The following is a 25,696-nucleotide window of genomic DNA, read 5'->3' as shown; positions in this document are numbered from 1 at the left end:
AGCAGGGGGGGTTCCACCCTTCCAAACCACCAGTGCAGCTCGTGGTCTGGAGTGGATATGCTGTTCAGTTTCTCTTGGCAGCTCAGCCAAAGAATGAGCCATCCATGCCCTGCAACCCTGAAGAAGCCTTCACTAAATTGCATCCTCTGTGATCCCTTCCTCACCCTGGAGGATTGCGCAGTGGACTCCACTTGCCTGCCAGAACACATGACATGCTGTTGTGTCTTTGAGGCTTGAAAGTGGCACAGGTGACAACCAGGACCCTGAGGGTCCTGGGGGGGAAGCGGTTGTTCCCTCCCCCTTCCTCTCCACACTCTTTAAAAGAGGCCACAGGTGGGGGGTGCAGCTGGGGGAGAGATCAGCGGGGCTGCACCCACGCGGTGCCGAGCAATCCTGCGCCATCCGAGACCGGGTGTTGTATAGCTTGTGTTTACTTTGTTTTCCCTCCATCTTTGTGTATATATCTACCTCCCTTCTTGCTTTCTGTTCCCTGTTAAACAATATACCTTATTTTTATTAACTTCCAATCAGTGCAAAGTCTCTCTTACTCCTGACTTCCCTTTTTATCTCCCTGTCTAAGGGAGAACAGAGGGTCAGGAAGGGGACAAGAGTGTGGAAGAGGAAGGGGGAGGGAATAAGCGCTTCCCTCCCCCCGGGACCCTCAAGGTCCTGGTTGCCACTTGTCCCACCCCCAAGCCTCAAACCACAACACATGCTCTTCCCTGACGTAGATCAATGCTGAACGTGAATCCCCAGAGTGACAATGGGGACTGCATGAACTCAAATGGCTATATGAGCTTCCAGCTCATGTAGCTTCACAGATAACAGCTGTGGCAACTGCAGATGCAGCCTTGTCTCTTGTCCAATAGAGCAAAGAGAGCCTTCTTCTTGCATTCACATCTCTGTCACACTATGCCCAGCCCAGTGCAAGACTGACCCTAGGCCAGTACACTGGGCATGGAGTAAAAGACTACTGTGGTCTTGCAATATGCCATTGAAGAAGAAGCCCAAATAGCTCATTTCTTTCATAAGGACCAGTTCTGTAAGGCTAATACAAGGGCAAAGCAGGGAGACAGTGAATTATGGGAAGGATATTACTGTCTTGCCTCCAGCCATCACCAAAGACACTCTTGTAGCTTCCAGCAGTAGGCACAGAGAAAGAGACACAGGTAACCAGGGAGAAAGTGGCTTAATAAAAACAAACATATACAACAAAACCAGCAAAATAAATATGCTTTCAGGATCTGTTCTACAAAGGAGTCAGATGGCACTAAATATACCTCCTGTACTGAAAAAAAGACCCACTGTTTCTTGCAATCTGATAAGGTCTGGGGGAACAGTGCTCTTACCAAATAAAAAAATTTACTCTGAGAGTGAACTGAGATTAAAAGCAGATATATTCCAGGAGGCTTAAGAATATCAGGCAAATATTTCACATAGAAACATTGCCTTAAGCCCTGTCACCAAGATCCGGAGTGAGAGAGAATGAGGAAGTGCAGGAAAGACCCGATTCCTTTCTTAACTAATGTCAAGGTCATGCAAGGGTGACAGTGCCATGAAGCTCAGCAGACTCCTGTCCACGGCTCCAGCAGGTCAGATAATTGACCAGCCACAGGAATCTTAACAGTGCTTTACATGAACAAAACTGTCCTTGTGGGCTGACGTGGCCTCATGTCATATATGAAGGCCATTGACTTTGTCCTTATTGCTTGCAACATCCATTTCAATGTGGCTGAAAGCAGGGTTGTCCTTTCCTTCCGACTCCATGGTAAATGGTCTCCTGCTCAACACTTCCACTTTCTCTGGCTAAAAAGCAAAAGACAAAAGTCATGCTGTGAAATGGAAGAAATGATCTTCTCCTTGACGTGCATGCAAGCAGGGTGAGGCTGATATACTGGATGCCTTGCAGAAAAACGTGTGTTGGTTGTTGACAGAGCATAAACAGTTATTCATTGCAATAGCTGATATTTTTCTAGGGGCATGGGAAGTTTCTTATTGCATAAGCTACTAGTTGTGTAAAATGTTCTTGTCCTGCAAAGTGTCTAGAGTATTTTGGGTGTGCAAAGTTCTAATTTCTGTTTTCATGTCTAGTGATCTGTCACCACTAGGTCTTTGAGCTATTGACTTGGTCCTTGCCCCATCTTTGAGATGAAGAGCAGATTAACATGCATCATTGCTTTGACATTCCATCTCTGTTAAACGTATCTTCATGTGCAGGAAGTTGCTCAGTCACCCTTGCTCTTTCTTCTAAACACCTTTCTACATTATTTGTGATGTTAATCACCTGCTATCTAGCTCCCAGCTGCATAAACAGGCACACACTTGTTTCTGACTCCAGGCATAAAATATTATGGCTGTGCACACTAGTTCCATGTGGGCAGGCCTTTTTCAGAAGACTTCAAGTATTAATCTCCTAAACAGTGAAAACAGATGTTGGCACATTAAAGACAGTGAATGACAATAACTGGATAGCTGGTATCCAGTCATGACATGGGCAAACAGTTTTACAGCAGTAGTGTCTTTTTGTCTCCCTGGTGCTCATATCCATAAGCTGAAATACAGGAGACCATACTAAAAAGAGTTGTCATCATGGAGGAAAAACATTTTACAAACTGGACTGTCTCATTGCCTGTAGTGCAGCACTTGAAAAGCACTGAACAAAGTTGAGCTTGAATGTTCAGCATCCTGATGATACTGATTGAAAAATGATCTATAGCTTACTTTTTAAAAATAAATAAATTTCCCTTACATTCTCCTTTCTAAGAGATGTATGACCCAACAACGTCTCCTCTTTTCATATATCTTCAGGAGGGAGCTAGGAAACATACACTGACTAGAAATGCTTTTTCTCAAACAGTAGCCGCAGTTGCAAAAAAAAAAAACCACATTTTAGAGAACACATGTTTACAAACAAAGGAAGATTTGCTGTCCAAAGTGTGCCCTGGGCCAACTTCCAAGAGACTATTGAGGGAGTATTTTGGCAGAAACCCAGAGAACAACTGTCCCTTGCCTCAGCTGCTGCTCTGTTGTTCACTTAAGTCAAGCTGTGGCCAGACAGAGCTTCCCTGCCTATGCCAGCTGCTTTATTCCTACCTGCCTTGTGCTCTGCTGCTGCCTTAAAGCAGGCAGTCATATCAGGCAGCATAAAATGCTATTCATCCTACCGGGAAAAAAAATAATCCAGACACTGTTTGCCTTTGTTCCCAGGAGGAAAGACTGTTTTAAATCAGAGATGCATCATTACACTTACTGTCTCAGATTTAGACCACGAGAAGTTGGACTGCAGGAATTTGCAATCTATGTTCTGCTTTAGTCCTCCTGCAAAACAGGTTGGTTTCAATCAGCCAGTTTTCCACATGCAAGCAAAATGTCAGAGCCCAGCTATGGGCACCAGGCCAGCTGAGCAAGACAGTCATGCAGCAACAGCCATCAAACAATCACAGGCCTAAGGGGTCATTTCTTTACAATGATGTATATACCCTGCACTTCTCAAAATATAAAATATTCCCTACAGGTCTATTTGAAATGCCTTAGCCATTTCCCAGAGCTTCCTAGATCCTCCTCATATTTCTTATTGTGTAAAAAGACTGAGACAGTCATCAGAAAAGAATGAAGCCCATATAAGATATCTGGGACCACTCTGCTAGACTGGGAGCTGTGGTACCAGCTGGGAGCCTGAGCCCCAGTCCTCAGCTGCCTGTCAGTGAGGGTCTCATCTCCAGAGTCACCAATAATTTTTTACAGTGAGTTATTTAGGTTTCCAAGGTAGGAGAATGAATGTTAATGGGATGTTTGGGCATTTTTAAGGTGTGGAAGTTTAACTATTCCTGTGTGGGAAGGAAAGAAGATGCAGGTGCTGAGAACTAGTTTGGATTGCCACCTGAGACTTAATTAGGTTCTTGCTCCACAAAAGGCATGGTGATAGTGTTGCTTGATTAGTTCTTTTGGGGTTTTGTTTTTTGAATAGAGGATTTCTTAACTGTATTTACTGAATTGCCTGGCTTTTCAAGCTTTGTTTCACAGCCCATGGGTGACCTGATCCCAGCCTGGTAAGAAACAGAATTTACCTACAAGCATTGCTGTAGCCTGTGGTGGGAAGAAAGGAGAGAGCAGATCCTCTGGAAAATCATAAGGAAAAGAACATGGTAGAAGTGTAATGTGCTTATTAGTTGCAAGGTACAGGGAAGCTAATGGAAGTGAGTTTGGAATTTCATCGTTCTGGAGTAGCTGTAGTTCAGTCTAATAGGCCTGAAATCTAACAACCTCAAAGATGAAGATTGTCATAGGAATCTGATTGTGCATACTGGGCAAAGCTGTGAGAGCAGCTGCTTTTGTGCTATTTCTGCCATGCATAAGGTAGATTACAGGTGCTCTTTGCATCTCACCCAGATGTAAAAGAAGTGAAGCCACAGGCTAGAACTGAAGTCCATGCTCTTCTTATCTGTGGGGTGCTGCTTTTTGCCCCTTGCACAAACAGTACAAGGGAAACTAAGAAAGAAGCTAATACAGCCACGCACAAGGTCTGCAGCTCTCAGGTACATGCTTGGAGGACGTGGGGAAAAGCATGTGCTGTACCCGGGCAGAAAACAACCCTTAAGTGTGCTCAACTCACTCAAAATAAAACTGCTTTTGTCCTCTAGAAGCATGGGTGTATCTCCTTGCTTTGAGTTGTTGCATGTTCAGGGACAACCCTTAAACATCCAGCCCCTGCTGGCATCTAATAAAACAGGAAAGACAGATGTCATATATTTTTTTCGGCCCTCAGGTTAAGAAACTGCCGAAACTTCTTTCTCCTTAGAAATCTGAAGTAACTTGCCATGAGCAGAGACCAAGAGTGGGATGAAAAAAGGTCTGAGGGGAGGAAATGAGATTTAGGATGGTAAGCTTTACACAGTGTCTGCAATAGGGTCAACACTTCCTGCAGCAATGACAGCCCCCTCTGCTCATCTAAGTTTGAAAGAGATCTAAGATACATTTCAGTCACAGCTCCAGAAGTGGTACCTGTTAGGAGGCTGATAATTATTCCCACAACTACTGTGATAAACGTCCCAAGTGTGCTGAAGTACAGATAAGACAAGGAATACCAGTTGTCTGCTAGGGCAGGCCTGAAAAAGAGAAAAAATCAGTGTTAACCTCTCCTTTCCTATTCCAAACAACTTGAAAGTGTCAGTTTCCAGGACAACAGGTAGATTTACTTCTGATCCAAGTGACCTGGTAGTCTTGAGCTACTTCTGTACAGTAAAATGTGCACTGAAAATTTGTTCTAAATTTTGCAGGACAAGTTCCTTCATACAGGAGAAGACTGATTAGTATGGTGAGGCAATGTGTGGGACAGAGTGGGTAAAACAGGACAGTCTTGTCTCTGCTAGGAATCTAGTACAGAGTTAGGCACTCCAGCTATCCAGATGAAGAGATAACTTCTTTAGAAGGGGGGATATTATTTAAAAGAGGGGACACACACACAAAAAAAGTAGGAAGTCATCCCTGTGCAGCTCCAACCAGCCAGAAAAAATAGGGAACCTCTTAAACCTTGGGTTACACCTTATTTTGTTCTCCCTGACAATGTGCTCCCTGTTGCCACAGATGCTTCCCCACAGCCATGAGAGGTGTAATATATGAAACTGGGTGTTGGGCACCCATATGTGTACCAGGGGTAGCTCTTGATTATAAAATGCTTTAAGGTGCAAGGGTTGTATATCTCTAGAAATGTTAAGCTTCTTTCTGTTCCTGGTGTTTCCTATGTTGTCATTCATAACTGTTATGCTCTAATTGTGACTGTCTAAAGTAAGATATATGGTAATTGCAGAGGGGAAAAAAATCCCTTATATTTTACCCATTACATGGGTTATGATCTCTTCTGCATTTCCTGAATAGAACTATTTCTGCACAGACAGGCTGTTAAACTGGCAAATCACCCTCTGACTGCCTATTACTTTAATTCACATGATAGACTGTGGAAGTTAATCCAATAACCAGAAATTATATGCTTTCTTTAGCACATGGCTCCTGGTAAGGCATATCCAAGCCTTTAAATTCAAATATTGAACTGAAGCTCTTCATATAAAAAGCAATATTCTCTTTGACTTCTATTATGGGGTAACTCAGACAAACTTCGCTCTGACAGGGATCAACAACAAAAAATCAGAGAAAACTGCTTTATCTTAAACAGCCTGGTAGGTAAACCAGGGAGGGATAGTTATAGTAACACCAATGCTATGTTCAGGTTGCCTTGAAATAAATACATGCTTTGTCGATTGCCTATGATGAACTTGTATACCTTTCTGCAGTTGGTGTGTTGAAGACTGTTGTGAATGGACTTTCTGTTGATGTCATATTTTCTGAGGATATATTACAGCCTGCAACTGAGAGATAGAGTGGCTTGGTCCTCTCTGGGAGCGGAGGGTAAATCTGAGATCCAATTCCAACCCAAAGTGAAATAACAAAACCACAGACAAGACCCACAAATGCACCCTGCAAAACATAAAATAAAATAATAAAACTTGGGTGTATGTGAAAAGTAAAAGGATATTTAAAAAAAAATAATCTAGAGGAGTAAGGAACAGTCAAGATAATCTGAACTATAGGCTCCATAGCAAAATGAAATCTACAGTCGGGGAAAGCTAGAGAGTTTACTTCATTCCCCTTTTCTGAAAGGAAATAGCAGTGTTCACTCACAGTTCCTGAGCTTACCTCTTTGTACTTTGCCACTATGCCTTTACAGTCAAAGGAAAGCTTTGGTCTGCGTGATATACGGGGAAAATACTGCTTTGAGTCTCTCCTTGGACAAATACAGAAGCAATTTTTCGTTTTTCTCATCTGGTCTGTTTTTGCAAAAGTCTCTTCTACTTCAGGGTGGGTTTTTTTGTTTGGGTTTGGTTTTTTTAGGATATACATAAAATTTGCAACTGTAATGAGGTGAAAGTTAGTGCATAATAAACTTTACTAAATAGCAGTACTGTCAGATTAACCCATGGACCATATTTCCAAAGTTTGCCAAATGTATTTTTTTTGTTGGAATAGCTTTTTCCTCTGGAAATTATAATTTCATAATACTGAAGCACTCTGAGAACATCCCAATTCAGTCTGCAAGTGCTTGGGCCCCAGTTTCCCAGACCCTCTTTTGCTCAGACAGGCCAGTATCCTCTGACTCTACTGGTCATAGAGCTACTTCTCAAAACACATTATCCCCTACTTCCAAAAACTGTGTTTTCCAGAAATCCTCGCCACAAATTTCATTTTTATTCAGATTTTTTTCCCCCTCTAGTTATGTAAGATGCATGGAAATTCAAGTTCCTATATATCTCTGTTCATTGCTTCCTTAGGATAAGGAGGAAAAGGACCAAAGGGAAAAGTCCTCATGGGATGTATCAAAGACATCTCCCTCACTGCCCAACATAAGATTGAGGAGAGAGGGGGAAGGAGCTGGCCAAAATTATCAATGAATTTTACATGAGTTGGGCTTTACATTTCTACTTACAATTCCATTTGCAAAGGAGCAGAGGATTCCCAAGGCAAACAGTCCTAAAAGTGGACCACCAACCATGCCAAAAATGCTGAGAGCTGCCTAAGGAAGGAAGAGAGTCTGCTGTCAGGTGCTGTGCAACAAAGTTAAAGCCTCCAACAGGACAAGAAGGGAAGATGTTGAGAAGGAAATAATTATTTTTTTTTTAACTGGTCGCAGGACTTGGTGCAGTTACATCAGTGCTTAAAGCAGAGTCTAAGCCATGGGCTGTTGAAGGCCAGTGCTCAACAAAGAATGAAAACTAATGTCATAACAGTATCCAGCAATTATTTTCTTATGTAATTCATTCCGGGTTATTTAACATATGAATGCCATGAAAAAGAAGTCTGACACCTACCTGCAATAAGGTTCCCAGGAGAGATGCCAGTGCAGCCATAGCGATGCAGACTCCACCGTAAAACAGGCCTGGGTGGGAAAGGGAGAATGATGTGTAAATCTGCCAAGGTTTGAAAATCACTAATGGAAATATTTCTATCTAACCCAGCATGGCCCTTGATATCGCCAAAACAAACCATCTAGCACCTGTGTTTTTCCTAAGAGAGCCCAAACTGGCCAAAAGGTCAGGTTTCTGTTTATGCTAGGAGGTGATCATGCAAATCTGACAAAATCCTCTTCCTGTGTATTACTAAAGGCTAGTTACTAAATGGCAGCCACATGGATTAGCCACAGTGCCAATACCACACCTATTGTTTGTATTTCTCAGCTAATCTCCTGTGTCATAGTCCTTCATTTGAGGGAATTATTTTTGCTTTTCAGTCTAGTCTTTGGAACAATAAAGTAAATGCTGGCAGGTTACTGGGAGCTGGAGCTGTGACAAAGAACAGCCTAGGTCATGAGGATGTAGCATCTCTTCCATGACACATAACACTGGTTTGTTTTTTCCACCTCTACCTCTGTTGAGTCTCACTGCACAAACAATAGGTTAATCTCACTGTTTCATGTGGTACACCAGGTAACTCATGATAAGACCAATAACGATTTTGGTATAAACATTGTTTTTCAATAATGTTTAGGAAACAGCTCTCAGGTGAAAATATTTAATACACGTCACCTGCCACCAGTCTGCTGTGCTCACTCACAGGGGCAATGACACCATGTTGGGACTGTGGTTTTTCCACGCTTACTACAAACACTGTCTTAGGCTACACCTGCAGCTGGTCACCAACAGTACAACTAGCAGAGACAGCAGTTGCACTTCAGAGATTTAAACCATCTGCTCAGCCTAGTTCTGACCCTCATCTTTGAGCTACATTAAGCAGAGGAATTAAGACAAAGGATCTGAGACTAAGAATCAGAGAAGACATGAAGTTTCTTGTTCTCTGGAGTGTTACTGGGAAACAATGCTATTGCTCTCAATACTCAGTTCAAAAGGTTTGTTACAAAACTGTTTCCTATGTTTCTTCTTTTTGACAGATGAAAGAAAAATAACAGTGTTTTTTTAGACATTTGGCTTTGTAGTATTGTGAATCCATACCAAATACAGATGCAGTGCATCTTTACTGCTTAAAGATCAAAAAAGATGGTCTCCTTCATTCCCTATGCTCATTTGAAATAGCTTGTCCTTCATTCTGTGTAAAACCTATGCAGCTGATCTTGTCTCCCTCAAGAATTGCACCAGGGTAGTGCTGGTGGAGTGAATGCACTTACTCCTTGACTGCATCAAGCCCTCACTTCATAAAGCAAAAGTGGAAGAGGTATTTTCCAGACATACTCATCCCCATGGAAATCCATGACAACTTCCTTTCAGAGAGAGATCTGAAGTATGGCCTAATGAGGTCTTCAACAGTCACGGCAGCCAGAGCATTGATACTGGAGGACACTGTACTACAGAAGGCAAGATTTATATAAATTTATCTTAGAAGCTGAAATCAGATAAGAAATTGGTTACTGACAGAGAGAAACTGCCACCATGTACAACTGTGTCAGAAAACTAAAGTAACTGCTGTATTGGTTGAAATAATTTATTATTCCAGGTGATGCAGTTAATAGCTTACAAAAAGTAGTTTAAAATAATTGTTCTTAGTGAAGACAAGGCAAATCTTGATGAAAGGATGGGCCTGGAGAAGTCAATGAAAATGTCAATTACATGCTGTAATCACTATTACACATTACTATGCTGTAAACACTACCGGTATATGCGATACCTTCACAATTTATCTACACAGTGTGTAAGTGGGTAGGTAAGATTCCTATAGGTAGGTCATGCTACTTTGAATGCACTCTCAGAGGAGGATTCAGATAATCTAAATAGAGTAATCTAAAAATTAGAAATCTAGTCCAAACTGAACGATTCCAGGCTCCCTGCGGGGTCAGAGAAACCAGCACTCCTAAGGCACAAAGCCAGTCAGGGGATCTTCTGTCTATGAGTACCTTAATCTTGCAGGACACCAGCTTTTCATCAGCATGTGAAAAACAAATATCCTGGCTACTCCCTCTATTTATGTAGCTACAAGTACTCAGAAAAAAAAAAAAAATTATTCTGGTGTCACATTCTGGAGTTCCTTCATTTTCATCTGCTTACTATTGTTCGGAGCCTTCCTCTAGAGAGGAATTGTTTCCTAAAAGGTGCTGCCTGCAAAAGCTGAAGAAAATACTACCCACTATGGGATGGAAGGGGACTAATTTGTCACCTTCAGTAAAAATACATAGTCATCATGGCTTTCATGGGGTTTATTTAAGGCTATTGGAAGTCCAGGAATTCTTTTGTAAACAAGTCTCTAATTATTAGGAATGAAGAAAAGTTGATTGCTCTAAAATTATGCAGGTTCAAAACTAGAAAATTAAAGATGGGCAGTAGGAAATTTCCCCAAACTGTAGCTATTTTGTGTAAAACGTAAACATTCATATAGCAGAGGGGCTTTAACAGCACAGAGAAGAAGATCTGTTAGTACTGTACATCGCATGTGGCTAGCTGTTTCCACATGCTGCTAGTAGGTAACTTTAAAGAACTTTGAGTTATAGGACCTCAGAGCACCACTGTTGGACCCTATGGATTTTCAAGCTGCATCAGCAAAGATCCTGTAGTGCTTTTTTTAAAGAACAAAGATTAGCTAGACAAAAAAACTGAATGCAAAAGTTTTAGTATAAATGCAACTTTAGCTCTTGCAAAAAAAAAAAAAAAAAAGACACAGTTTCAAATTATTAAATTACCTTAATGTCCCACTGTAGGCACTAGCCACAAAAAGCCCTGGCACTCCTGGGAAATCATGGAGAATATCCAGCACTAGGTATGGCATTAGCTGAAAAATTCAGAGTGTAAGAAATCTTATCATCTTGTCCTAATTTTGCTTTTTGTTACAATATTATGTTTGCTGTAGCCTTCACACTGGCATTTTGCCCAGCTGTTGTAATTTTGAATATCCCACCTTGCACTATTTATTGGTTTTCTACAGAGAAAATCCATCCTAAAACATCCACTTGAGATAGAGCAAAGTCTGTTTAGATCATTTAGCAGAGGTGACCATATAACCGTGCCATCAGGCTTGGTTTCCAGTGTGGATGGTACAAGAAAGAAGCTAGCACTGAGCAGCAGGTAGTCTGTATTGTGCACCACTCTGTTGGGCCTGGGTGCCACAGCAGATGCTCATCTGTGCTGTTGATGCCACAAACAGGTTTTTAGATACAGTCCAATAACCTCAGGGTAGCTGAGAACACTTTGCTTATTGGAAACCATGCATCATTTGTTGACCTTTGCAAGATCTGATGGCTGGAAAGAGAGAGGAATATTAACCTTTTCTTCCTGTGAATCTTTTTTTCACAGTAAGTTGGTCTTTTTACTATCTTGCTTCCATTTTCTGCCAAAAGAATTTTACTGTCAGGAACAACATCTTTTCTTTTGGGTTTTCACTTTGGCTTTCCAACCTAACTTCATTCTACCCTTAAAGACCATGTGGTTCTGCCTCAGGTACTCCATTGTCCATGCCCTTTTCCTGGCTTTCTAGCTATTGTCCAGAGCCTATGATTATCTCAGGCATAAACACACAAAAAACCCCACTTGTATGATTTCCTTGGGAACTGACTCTGGGCAGTCTATGGGCTCCCAGAGCTCTTGTTCCTCAGGTAAGTCTGCTCCTCAGGGCCAATATAAGGGGTCTATTAAGAGAGGCTCTTGTCAGTTACAAGGTGGTTTCTCTGTAGCATGGTACAACACCGTTTGACTGCCCAGCTCTCCTCCAAAGGAGGGAAGGATGTACCATCACTGATGAAGAACTGCCCACTGGTAGCCTTCTTCCAGGTACATGCTTTGGGCACATTTATGGTTTGAATCTGAAAAGGCTTTTGTCTCCCTTGGCACAGAGGTGAGGTGATATAAACCACCTCACTAGGGCTCCAACTCACTCACGCAGGCACTGCTGTTTCAGCTGTCCCTGGGGCACCCTCTTACCCTCACTGCTCCCTGAAGTGCAACGCTGATACCCTCAGATCAATTTGGGGTGAAAAACCCAAATACCTGCAGGGGTGGGTGGACTGAGTGGTATCTGCATTGCTGCTCTCCCTGCCACCCTCCTTACCTGGCACCGAGAGTCTTTTGCAGCTCTGGGACAGCTGGGGGATGCTGGGACTGAACAGTGCTGAGGACAGATCTGCTGTTTTCTCCAAGGTATTTCCTCCCAACATGGTCTCAGCTCAATCCCTCAGTGTTATAGACTCACTGATATCTCAGGCATGTCATTATTCCTGACCCCATGGCTCTTGAACCACCTCGTCTAGCTATTTTAGCTGCAGAAGAAGGGTGCCCCCTCACCACCTTCCCCTGAGATGTGGGGCCATACCTGGTCGAGTGCTGACACCTGCTTTGCTGTCCATGGGTCACAGTCCTTGTAGATGGAGTAGAGGGCCAGGCCACACAGTGTTGCGCAGGCTAGTATTGCCCAAAGGCCCACAAGGTTAATGTAGAGGGACCTGAATCAACACACATGGAAACACCACATTAGAGCTCAACTTCCTGCAAGACACTGTTGGGGACAAGTGACCAAGTGCCTGTGGCAGCACCTAGGAGACATCCTGGTCAGAGGCCGCTTCCTGGAAAAGGAGTTATGACACTGCTGCAAACATTTCATATGGTGTGAGATCACGTTTTTAAATACATGAGACATGCTGCTGGTTTTGGCGGCACAGTCTGAGTGCCCATCCCCTGACAAAGTCTGCTCTGGAGATGATGGGAATGATATAGAATCCCCACATTTCATCATGTGTGAAGAGCATTGTGAGATGGGGTGCCCCAGATCAAAGTGTGGGGCACATTTCAGTCAGCACCAGCACTCCTTTCCCTCTGGAGATGTAATGCCATGCTTGCACAACACTGCAGTTGTCCTCCTAAAACAATAATTACCCCATTTCCTCCCAGGACAGTCTTCATGGGAGGCAGCAACGAAGCACTGGGACCTGGAACCTGGTCTGGAGCCACCTACAGCTGCCACTTCCATAGAGCAGGGTGTTGCCATCGACCCCCGGAATTCCCCTTTAGTAACTAAATAACTTGGAACACGGTGTGGTCCAGTAACTCCATCACCTCCCCACATCCTGATGGTAGCTTCAGCTAATTCTGAGAAATGCATTTTGACCAGGCATTACTGCTACTTTTGCCACACACAACGGGTAACCTCTGCTGGCAGGGAAAAACAAATTGTTCTCCTCTTCCAGTGAGGACTAAATATTCATCTAAGTATCTGATCTTCTCAAATGTTTCTCAGTTCTTGATGACTCTTGGGTCACAAAGTTCTCACCTAGGGTGGTCAGTTCAAGCAAAAACATCCACCAGCCTGGCCTTGAAAAACAGCATTCTCATGGGTCAATTGCCTCCCGGTAATCTGTGTACCATCCACCAACAGTGATTTAATTGCCTGACAGATCACATATCCTGGACCTGTGCCAACTGCTAAAACCTCTTCTGGGAGGACCTTTAGTTTCTCTGCAATTATACCCATGCTTGCGATGCTTTAGTGCTTTCAGTTCCCAAGAAGGTAAGGGGCACTAACCTCTGGACTGCTCAGGTTGAATGAAGAAGCAAACCTAACTTTATAGGCCTTGCTAGGTATTGAAACAGGCATTTTCAGAAAGGCATCATGTACATTAACTAGCTGAACTATCAGTTTTATACAACAGAAAAATTATTAGAAAGCAACATGTAAACTCTTAAAAAATACCTAGACAGAGAAAAGCTAATTTTAACATAGTAGGGGAAACTCTGCATTTATGCTTTGTCTTTGCAATTAGGAGTCATCTAAACACAGAATCAACAGCACTTTAAATTTCTCTCTAGACTAATTTGGTAAAAATGAAGTAGTCCTCTTATTAAAGATGCTTACATATCTGTTGGATGTTTTGCATCCATTTCGCTAAAGCTGTTTATGTATTGGCATAATCTACCTTGATATAAGGCACTGAGAGACTGATTTAGCACAAAATTTAACCAATGAGTTAAATCTATCCAGCTCTTTTGAACAGATGCAATAGCAGTATTAGCCTGTAGAAAGGATTAAAAAGTCAGGAGAAACACATGTAAGCAAAAGGAATTGTTTGTCTGAATCTGGTAATTCTTGTTTTCAAACTGTGTCAGTGTTTGACAGCGAAAAGAAAGCTGTTTTTTTCTTCTAATTTACATTCCAGCTCATGGTACACCCTATGATTAAGCACTGGAGTATAATAGTTGTAGCACTATTGGAGGAAGGTGTGCCCATTAAATCTGGGTGACTAACATGGGTAAAGTAGACACTGTGACTGCACAAGGCTTATTTTCAGTTGTTTGTTTCAGGCTGGCTCTAAGATTTTAGCACTGAAGCATGCCAGATGGTGACCTTGAAAGGAAAGTAGACAAAAATGTGTTACTAGTCCATATTTTTCTGAGAGTGTAGCTCTCCTGCTCTGAGTGCATGATAAGCATTATGTTCAGTTTGCCTCATTACTGTTGGAGGATGACAGCATGTGTGCCCACCTACTGGTGTGTTTCTTGAATGGGGTGAAATTCTTTCCCAAAGCCTGAGAAAATTCCTAATCTTGTGCTATTGTTAAAGGCATTCCCAAAACCTGCAAGTTGAGATCTGTGAAAAAATTACTTTCTTAGCTCTGATTTATTATTGTGCTGTCTCTTATAAAGCCTCACAGTAAATACCATGGGGGTACAAAACCCTATTACTTTGACCTGATGACATTTTACACTTCTATGTACAGGTTAAATGGCAATAAAATGTGCAGGTCAGCAATGTGACTTGCCAGATGTGTCTAATTACATTTGCAAATGAGCTACATAATCACCACAGAATGGCAGTGTTTATACGTCTGACAAGCTGCAACCATATATACAAAATTATTTCTCCATACAGGGGGAACACCTTCCACAAGCAAGATGTCATGGCATCCAACCACCCACACCAGCAGGAGAGGACTCTACAGATTAAGGCTGTGCCACTGCTAGTATGGCATGAACTATAAATCCCAATCAAACCTCTCCAGAAACAGATAGCCTCCAGCCTTGGTTAGAGCTCCTGCAACAGCTCAGAAAATCTGCCCAGAGCTGCCACGGTGCCAGATTCTGCTTGGCCACACTCTGCTTCTGGGATTCCCTGGAAGTGTCCCTCCTTACAAAGAGGGTAGTGAGGGTGTGACAGAGGAGCACAGCCCTAATTGGAGCAGGTGCTTGGGAAGAATAGTGTCATTGGCACACAAATCTGTCACAACGTTTGCGGCTGTTTTCCTCTATGCAATCATGCCAGGCAGCATGGCAGATGTGGGATACACCTCCTGCCTCTGCAGTGCCAAGAACCTGGAACCCAACCACATGCCAGAGATTGTGGAGAAGCCACATGGTGTTAGAGACGTGGCATGCTATGCTGGAGATGTGGCTGATGATCAGCATCAGCTCATTCCTGTCTGCTGTATAAATGGTTAAAAAGTAGATTTTCTTTATTGCCATAACCAAAGTAATTCTGTTGTAAACTGTGCATGATTTTGTGGGTATTTGGCTAGCTTGACAAAGTGAAATCCTTGCTAGAACTCCTTCTTCGTATGTCACTGTATTATAGAATTTATAAGGACTATAATTACGATGTGCACTTACATATTTCTCCTATAAACAGTCTGTAAAAGCTTGGTAATAATTCTTATATCCTGAGTAGTGAAGTACTGGAATGATACTAAAGATAAAGGTAAGATAATAGAATTAGTAGATATACTCCACTCTAGAGTAAAGGCTAATCACAAATGTTTAAATTCAAAACCCTCTCCAGTTTCTACAGTGAATTCCTAAAAAAAAAAAAAAAAAGTTTCTGCATTTTCTTATGCCTATACTCATTGGCATGGAAAAATCTTCTCGTCTTTACTTATGCAAAATTCCCACACAATTATTTAGATTTAGTAAAGTAGCAATTCAAGATGTTGTCTTGATATGGCTTCAGCACAAGCACTATATTATTTGATCTGTACATTACGTATAAACTTAATGCAACTATTTGTATGCAAGAATACTGGCACAGTGAAACATGATGGCACAAATTCAATGATAGCACAATTATATGTAATTCAAATACAAGTATTTTTTGTGCTGATTTGTCTTCTACCTGGTCCACCAAACAGAAAGCAAAAATTATTACCCATTACAAATGTGTTTTAATATAGACAAAGAACTTTCTTTCAAAAACAAATCTCCCTTATAAAGAAAGGCCGCTACTAGATTCAGACACCAAGATGGTGTAGGCAGACTTACATTTTTGCATGGAACCTGCTTTTGCATGCTATGTATCGTTGTACTTGAGACTGGTTGATCCCATATATGCTACTCCATGTGAAAGTCCCGCCTATAATAATCGTCCAGAAGGTGTGCCTTTGCAAAGGATTGGGATTAAAGCTACAATGAGAGGGAAAAGAGAAAAATTCAGAATATGGAAGTCCTCTCATTATGAGAAGACCTTGATGCCTAGGAGAAAAAATTTCCCCATATTTGCTCTAATACAACCACTCTTTATTTGGGCAGATTTTGAACATTCAGATACTCCAACTTTATGTGAAATCACAGAAAGCAAATTTTAAAACTCAGAGCTGAAATCCTGATCCAGTAAAACTCTGACCTGTCCAAAGGTGAAGTCTAACTGATTTATTGGCCTATAAACTACAGGCTTAGAGTAAAGCTGTATGATGCCTGTGACTGTTGTCATGAAATGATGTTTCAGTAAAACATTTAATATGCCTGCTTATCTAGAGGAACATCAGCCTAACACCAATATAAAGGTGTGTTTGCATGCCCAGCCCTCATGGACAGATAACCTGTAAAACATTTTGCTGGTTCAGCTCTAAGTGAATAACAGATTTTAGATGGCAATAAATAATTTTTGTTTTAAAAACACACTTTAATATAGCGATAAATGATGTTTATCTTGGTAAACAATGTAATATTACTTCACCTATTAACATGCGTTTATTTATTTCTTTTTTCTACCTGTGAACCTTATGACTGGAAGAAGAAGAAATTCAGTATAACTACTGAAAATGAGCCAGATTGAAAAAAATTGCTGTTCAATAGAAGAAAAAAATATCCACAGATAAATTATTTATTGAAGAACTGGGGGAAGAATTTTACAAAACAACCTGATTAATATTGTGAAATGATAGAAAAAGGACAAAAGGTAGTTCTTTTTGCATTAAACTTTCAGTAATAGCACCGGGTAAACTATCTCAGAGGAATCACTTATTCATCAAAAGTGCAAAAAAGCTTTATTTTTGATCTAAAGTGGGCTTTGATTCAACACTGTCAGAATAAATATTCTTGACCTTCCAAAATGATATTTTTAGGCTATGCTCTAATTACAATAACAGAGGGTAAAATATTATTTAAATTACTTTTAATTTTTTTTCAGGGAAAAGAAAAACATTTCCCTTTTCAGTTTAGACAGAAAATATTATTTTCCCAGTTGTTTTGGTTCAATGGCTGAAATGCCAAATCAGCAAATTATAAGTATAAATACAATTGTCCTATTCACCATTCACTTTCAGTGGAAGCCAAAATGTATCCTTAAAACACCTACTTGACAAAGTAGAATGGTTTTTCTTTTTACAGGCATTTTCGTGGTGTAAAACCTAAAAAATATCCCTGAAACTAGGTAAGCTTGTTTAAAAATATATAAAAATTGGGTCACAACTCCTCCGCTCCTCCTCCTTCAGTAGCAATTTAATTTCACAATTAGTCACATGGGCTCTACTTGTAGAAATAAAGAGGCACATCATTTGCAAGTACAAACTCACTCCCAGAAGTTTAATCTTCCTCCATAGTAGGAATCATTTACGATGTGTCCAATTCCCTCCTGAACCACCACAGCTCGTATAATCACAGCTGAAAATCCAGCAACCATGATTCCAACCTGGAAAACGTCTGTCCACACCACTGCCTTCAGCCCACCCTGCGTGAGGAACAGCACATATCAGGTACAACACTCTTGCTTTGCACCCACATTCAGCTAAGAGAAACATTACTATCCGTATTATGCATAATAGATGAATTTCACTTTCTTTAATAGAAAAAAATCTGTATTGGAGTGTTTAGCAATTGTATTCTGGAACTTATTCAGGACACGCTGGCCCTTTATTGAAGTGCACTAGAATTTAGTCTGGCCATACACATAGTTTAACCCAGTAATTCCTTCATCACGTAACCTTATTGAAAAGTTTGTGTCAAAAGAGAAGTTAGTAGACAGTGCTCACCTTACATACCTACAGTACCACTAACTCCAGAAGGCATACCATTCATGTGAATAAAAATAAACGTGATATAATCCAACATAGACAAATAAAATTGTCCCTGAGGTTTCATTCAATAATTTCTAGACCCTTGGTCAATTAACACTTAATCTAAAGACCAACCTGTTAATGTGGCACTTGCTATTTTCAGTGGCTCTATTCAATAGCAGACAGGACTATTATAGATGCAGTAAGGAGGTGCTTGACAAATTACATAGCTAAACCCTCCTAGATTAGAAGAAAAATCACAGGAGGATTTTTAGGAATGAAAATCTATCTTTCTGCTGTTATTTCAGCAAAAACAGAAGTTTGAATGTGTCAAAACAGAAAAGGTTTGAGTCACATAGTGGCTACAGTTGCATCCAGAGAAGCCCCTGAGTGAATATAGCTACAGCTACACTGCAAAATGTAACCCAGTTATTAGGATAGTTTTCAATAAATTCCATATTTGATGTGAGTGGTGAAAGAAATTTTTCTCAGCTGGAGGGCCCACATACCAGCGTGCAGTAGAAAGTGCAGACCACACCAGTTGCCACCACTGCACCCCACAAGTCGAAGCCAGTGACTGAAAAAGAGGAAAATGGCACCAATATGAATGAGGCACTGGGGACAAAAAAATTGAAGGTAAATTTTTCAACCCAAGTCTGGTCCTTGAAAAAAAAATATATAAATCAGTTAAATGCAAAAGCAGGAAGTAAAAATGGCAATGAAATGACGAGTGTGACTAAACCAGGGGATTAACCCTAACCAGCTATAAAAACCAAACAGTTATTACAGAATTGGAAGCTGATAAAGAGTTCAGGATCTAAAGAGTTCAGGATGTAAGAAGGTATTAGTCTTCAGTGTGAATGCTTCCAAACAACACATCCAGTATGCTTGTAGGCCCCAACTCAGGAATGTTTTAAAATACATGTCGTTCCTTGAAGCACCTGGGTGATCAGTCCCACAGAGTCCTTACGCAGGGATTTAAACAAGTAAACAGCATGGGGATGCTCCAGGGAGGCAAGGTGGTTCGAGCACAATCTGGAAGAAATTTGTCTATAAGCCTTTGTTTTCTTTTTTTTTTAGAGAAACATGATAGTATGTCTACACGAGACAATGCTATGCTGTCACTGCCTCGATTTGTCACACTCATGTGCTACCAGGCAGGGCACTTGGGGGCTCCCCAACAGATAGCTCAGGCTAATGAGAAACACTGAAACAAAGCTAATGAAAAACATTGCTTCTAGTCAGAAGCCAGCTAGGTTTAGCGTGTATTTGCAGGCAAATATAAATGTCAATGATGCAAAACCTGTGGGATTTAAACACCAGAGGAGACCAATGTAGACAGTGTTGGGTTTTTTATTCCTTTTTGCTCCAGGAACAAACCAGAAAAAAAAAAAAAAAACCAGCAAACAGAACAGTTGTGATTTTCATTCTAGCCAAAATTATTCTTTTTTATTTGCACTTTCTTATTGCCTTCTCTTGCCAAGTGGACAAACAAATTGTGTCAGATTAAGAGTTTCATCTAGTACCACATATAGCTTTCTTTATTCTTTAAAAATAAATGTGGCTTATTCTCAAGGCAAAGAGTAATTCTGAAGTAGAAAATGGAAATATTTAATTTTGTAAACATCACAACAAACATCTTAACTTGAAGTTCACTTTGCTGTTGATTTGTTTTTCCTGACAAAATGACAGGCCAAGTTAAACAGTTCCAGGTAGCCCAAAACCATATTTACAGGACTTTTTCCTTGCTCTTCTCTTGAAGAAGAGCACTTTATCAAGGGAATGAAATGGGATTAAGGGACTAGGATTACAAACAAGAAGCCTTCTGTCAGAGCTCCCTTCAAGATTAACAGAAATCTTAGAAACCTTCACAGTCAAGCTTTGAGCTATACTTTTGGGTGTGCATTACCAAAAAAAAAGCATACCAGTACCACATGAAGAAAAATATTACAACAGTAGAACAGATGCAGTGCATCTTACCTTGATTCAGTGCTAAAGCTGGAGCATAAATGACAATACCAGTATATAAAGTCTAGAAGGAGGAAAACAGATATAAAATCAAAATAATGTAACTCCTGGAAAAGTGATAGCTTTCTGAGATTATTTCTTTTCAAGCATTTATGCAATCTGTATTTCCTAAATTCATAGATGTTGAGAAATAATCCCAATTGTTAGAAGATGAGTGTCTGAGACGAACCAGCACTGCAGTCTCGCATCCTAGTGTTCTTAAAATGAATATCAAGAATCCTTAAATACTAAATCCCTCTTCAGATTCTTCTAGCTTTTATAATTAACTTATTTTATAGCTTTAAAACTGCAGTCATACGGCAGAATAAAAGAGCAAAAAAGAACTTAATAAGTTTACCAGGAATCAATTACAATTTATTTTCTTAGTCTTGAGATCAATACGCCTCTCAGTATACAAATATAATATACATAAGAAAAAAAATACAGCATTAGTTAATCGTTATGAATACAAAATTACAATCCTGTAAGATGAAGCCATGCATGTTTATCAGATTTGTATTTTCACCCAATACAGTAAAGACACAGACAAACCAAGGAGCTACTCCACTTTCGTGGCCACAATCGTATTCATACACTGATATCCTCTATAATGTCTTTCTGTATATTTCTAAATCCTGTTTTATTTTTTTCCACTGTTATTACTGCCTTGTGGTACTAGGACAAGTGCAGCTGTGATGTGGTTCAGGGGAATACAGCTTGCAATGTGCACACAACCTTTGTAAAGGTCACTGCTCTTGATTCAAAGGATCTAAATCACAGTCTGATCCTGAGCTAACTTGCATCAGCTTACTATGGCTGAACTCTGACTCCCTGATTCATAGTGATGAGACTCGGGTATGGAAAAGCAGCAGAATCAGGCATCATCCAGCATTCAGCAAGGCTTTGCCCTTCCCACAAGTGTAGAGTGTGCCCTAGGCACAGGTGGTTAACCAGAGCAGAGTGGATTACTCACTGGGGCTTTTGAGCAGGTCAGCTCCAGCCCTTGTGGCAGAGCTCTGCCACATGGCCAGCAGTTATGCTGGGGAGAGATTACTGCAACTGGAGTGAGCAGTAATCCAACTGTGGGAAGAAACTAGTACAGAGTTGCTGCTTCACCCAGTATGACCAGATTGCCCTGGCCTGTTGCTGCACACCCTCTACACGGACATGCCAGAAAGGATGGTGAGGCTATTGGGAAAATTTCATTCACCAGTATCCCTGAGTCCTTCCCTGTAGGGCTTCTCTCAATCAATCCATTCCCCAGTCTCTGCTGATATTTGGGCTTGCCCTAAACTAGGTTCAGGACCTCACACTTGGCCTTGTTGATCTTTGTGAAGTTCTCAAGAGCCATCTCCTGAAGTCTGTCAAAGTCCCTCCGGATGGCATCCCTTTAGTGAATCAGCTGCACCACTCAGCTTGGTGTTATCCACAAACTTGCTGAGGGTGCACTCATTCCATTGTCCATGTCATTAATAAAGGTATTAAATATTATCAGTCCCAGTACAGATAGTTGAAGAACACCACTCATTACTGATTTCCATTTGGACATACAGCTGTTGACTGCTACATAACCTTTTTTTTCTTCTCTTAAACACACGCAAATATTCACAGAACAGTTAAAGTTACACCATTAAAATCTCAGGGGATTTATTTTCCCTAATATTCTTTTTATTATTCAGGTTAGTTTTTTCAGTGCTTGGCACAGAAGACACCTATAGATCTTTAGTTAACTTCCTTGAGTTGCATGGAATTATTTTTCTGATCTTTGCAAGCAAAGATTGTGCTTGGCTTGTTCCAGCTTACCCAGCTGTGATGCTGTGTTTAACACACATGCTAGCACTCCACTTTTCCTATACAGGCTTCTGTAACTATAATGCCACCCAAGCAGCACTGTTCAAATAAGTCACCAGCATTGCACTGACCACCATCTTGGTGAGGCAAGTGCAATTGCCCTGTAACTCCACATTAAAAATACAAAAATGGGCAACAACCAAGCATGTAAATCAAAAAGCTTTCTGATTGTATATTCATTCTTGCTTTGAATTCCCCCAAAAGTCCACTTGAAAAATGTGAAAAGAATGTATGTCTATTTCTGGTGCATTTGGCACATGCTCACTGCAAATTTAAAAGCTGCTTTCTCCTACTGACTCCCTGAATGGGCTGGATTCGGCAGACTGCACCAACAATAGTTCCAAGGACTGCTTATTTTAACATTCCCCAAGGCAGTAACCTTCTACTTCTCAGTTTGTAGACACCCACGTTTTTTTCCAGTAGTGGTGGTGCAAACCCTTGTGCAGTAAATTACAGCTCCTGACAATTTGTTTTGTCACCTTTCACAGACCCTTGAGAATTAGTCAGACTCCCAGAATCCACGCACCAGAGGATAAAAACTGCCGTTGTAGATAATTTGGACATGTTTACATTTTGAACTCATTGTGGATTTCCCCAGAAGGCAGGAGAATGACTGCTACCCTGCAGTCACTCTCTTGGTCACTCATCTCTTGGCATGGCTTTGATGCCAAGTGACTGCTCTGGGTGTTCAACAATGCACACACAGACCCAAGAGGCAGGTAGCCCAGCATCTGCTCCCCACCTCACTGCTCTGGAGCAGAAAGAGCTTTGTTTATCCCACTCGCAGCCACCCATGCACTGTGGTAACCTCATCGACTGTTCAGAGAAAACAACCAGTTACACTAAGCTGAAGAATCCTGGTGGCTACAAGGATCACTGAACAGCTTTGAAGTTTACTTGCCGTTTGTATAATGAAGAGGACTGTTCCACAGAGGCGTAGGTATTTATTAAATCGAAGCTCTAAATACTGCAAAAGAGAAGAAAAGCCAAATGTTTATATCAAAACTTGTTACTACTGATAGGACTAAAGCGAATTGATGAGCAATACAGAAAGGGCATAGTGTTGTTACGTTTTCACGAAACGCCAAAACTCCTGGAGCCACCTTGATTGATATCTCTTTCAGCTTGATTTGATACTTCTTTGCAGACCTCACCACTGGGTAAATTACACACGAGCAAGTGAAGTAGACATAAGCTAGTCAGTATACAATGGAGTCTGCAGAATGGAAATTTGGGCTACCCAGATGCCTCAGTGCACCATGACCTGGCAAAGACCAACACATATTATCACAGAATCACCGAATATCCTGAGTTGGAAGAGATCCATGAGGATCATCGAGTCTAACTCTTGACTCGTCACAGGACAACCTAAAATTCACAATGACGTACCAGCAAACAATGAAACCCACTTGTGAAGTCACACAAGTGAAAAGAGAAAAAGAAAACATCACAGAAAAAGAAAATGTTATGGCTATTCCTAAGCCTCTCTTGGTTTGGAAACACTGGCATTACATGTGTCCATCTGAACTGCTGTGAGAGCGGGAATAAGGTTTTCAGTGGTCAGTGCCTTTCTCCCATGGTAACTTCACCTTTTGCACTGCAGAAAGCAGCTCACCATATTCTACCGGTAAGTGGAAATCTATCCTTTTGCAAAACAGGAATTCTCGCTTTTCTATCTAGCCTGGGACAACACAACTTCTGAATGAGTTTGTAATGCCGTGGAGTAAATTTCTTCCTATCATCTGTCCTAACAACCCTCTACGGTGTGTGGTGGCACCAAAAGTGATCTCCTTTACCTGCCAATCTTCTCAATCAACACAGACAAACACTGAAGCATCTCAAAGTGCTTACTCAGAATTGAGCATTTAAATTGTCACCTGTGAGCATGTCCACACAAGGAAGCAGTGCTAAACCCCTGGAGAGACACAAGAAGTTGTTTAATCTCTGAACTCTGTCCACAGATAAAAGATATATCTTTTATAGGTGCATTACTCTGATTTAACCCCACGATTATCAGTGATTTTCCAGTCATAATTTTAAGTATTTGAAAGAGCCCATAACTGACAGTTTAAAGATTAGTAGTTTAAAATACACTGGAGATGTGTTAAACTGGAGTTTAAAACACCAGAGATTTCTGTTGGTGAATTCTTATCTAAATCTATCAACAGAAACCTTGTTTTCAGCCTCCATTGCTGCAACACTCCTGTTCAGTGTAATAAAGCTCTAAAGACCAAAGTCGCTAGCCAAGGACTTTCACCTGCACTGATGCCCCTTTCCCAATGTCCTCTGTGAAAAGAACAACTGGCCCCCAAATCTGCAGCTAAGAACTACCTCCATGAAAGAAGATAAACGGCTTGCACAGACCTCCTAAATCAGAAGAATGTCATAACCAGGTGCTTCCTCACCCCAAAACAGTCAGACTCAACCTGCGATTGTCCCACTACCCTAGATGTCTCTGCACTATGAGCTATACCTTTAACTGACACACGGAGCTGAAAACCATATTTTGGTGGAAGTAAGAAAACTCTTGCAGACACAGAGCACTTGCTGACTTCCATGTATAAGCGTGATGGTGAAGACATTCACCAGTGTGAACAGCCTCAAGTGGAAAGGCTGTCTCCCCAAAATATCTAGGAACAGCACAAATATATACTCTGCCAGAAGGGGAGCTTTCTCGCTGCACCCAAGCTTAGAAACCTATCTGGAAGAAATGTGATGTGGGAATTCTGGTTCCTATGTTAGATGTTCTTGCGTTCTGCTCTTGGTGTATTAATTACATCGTTAACTACATGTCACCATCCAAGCAGCATGAGGATTAATCCACCTGCTGAATGAGTATCCAGAGTGATGCAACAAATCTGACATGACACACATCTCTTGTGCCAAGACAGCAGGGTTGAGTATCTCTTCTTTCCAGAAGCAGCGTGGGCAGACATGGGGACAGAGCATGTTGAAGCCTGCTCTTGTGAGTGTGGAGATAGGCAGCATGGAGTGCAGGGGGATTTGGTGGAAGAGACTGTGGGAACATAGGTATAAAGCAGTCATGAGAAGCCTCCCAGTTCCCTTAAGCCTGTGGAAAGGTTCCTTCCACGCCACCTTACCTCGTAAGTGCTGGTAATGCCCAGCTTGTAGAAGACAGGAAGGAAGATCTCGGCACTGCACAGCACCACCAGGCCATAGGTGATGGCGAAGATGCAGAAGATGGCTCCATAGCGGTAGATCTCGGCAGGAGTGCCCAGCACAGTGACAGCCGACATGAAGCTGGCGGTGAGGGAGAGCGCGACGGGGACAGCGCTCATGCTGCGGCCCGCCATGAGGAAGTCCTTAGATGTCTTCTGCCCCCCTCCCACGAAGGCGTAGTAGACCCCAATGACGGCCGAGATCAGCAGCATCGCCGCAAAGACCACATAGTCCCAGACGGTGAAGCGCCCCATGCTACCGGAGAGACCCGCCCTCGGAGCCGAGGATCTGCTCTAAAACCAGAGGGCCACAGGGTGGGGGCGGCCGGCCCAGTACGAAGGGGTTGGGGACGGGATCCCGCGGGGGTGCCGCAGTCCTGCGGCGCGGAGTGGTGCCAGTCGCCGGGGCCGGCGCGGAGCGGTG

General features: G+C 41.6%; 1 protein-coding gene across 1 annotated transcript; it reads right to left on the bottom strand.

Annotated features, from left to right (window-relative positions):
* Positions 1-1,674: 1,674 nt before the first annotated feature.
* SLC5A8 (solute carrier family 5 (sodium/monocarboxylate cotransporter), member 8) lies at positions 1,675-25,527 on the bottom strand. Its single transcript, XM_008944632.1, has 15 exons — positions 25,195-25,527; positions 22,995-23,060; positions 20,216-20,267; positions 18,745-18,812; positions 17,756-17,910; positions 16,224-16,364; positions 12,295-12,424; positions 10,673-10,761; positions 9,234-9,346; positions 7,860-7,927; positions 7,478-7,564; positions 6,278-6,471; positions 5,002-5,105; positions 3,251-3,318; positions 1,675-1,806 (listed from the first exon to the last, which is right to left on the bottom strand). The coding sequence occupies exons 1-15, from the start codon at positions 25,525-25,527 to the stop codon at positions 1,675-1,677; spliced, it is 1,800 nt and encodes a 599-aa protein (XP_008942880.1).
* Between the last annotated feature and the right edge of the window lie 169 nt (positions 25,528-25,696).

Source organism: Merops nubicus, unplaced genomic scaffold, assembly GCF_000691845.1.
Source record: "Merops nubicus isolate BGI_N331 unplaced genomic scaffold, ASM69184v1 scaffold54227, whole genome shotgun sequence".
NCBI lineage: Eukaryota > Metazoa > Chordata > Aves > Coraciiformes > Meropidae > Merops > Merops nubicus.
Note: the sequence above shows the minus strand (reverse complement) of the source record. Positions and strands in the feature narration are given on the sequence as shown.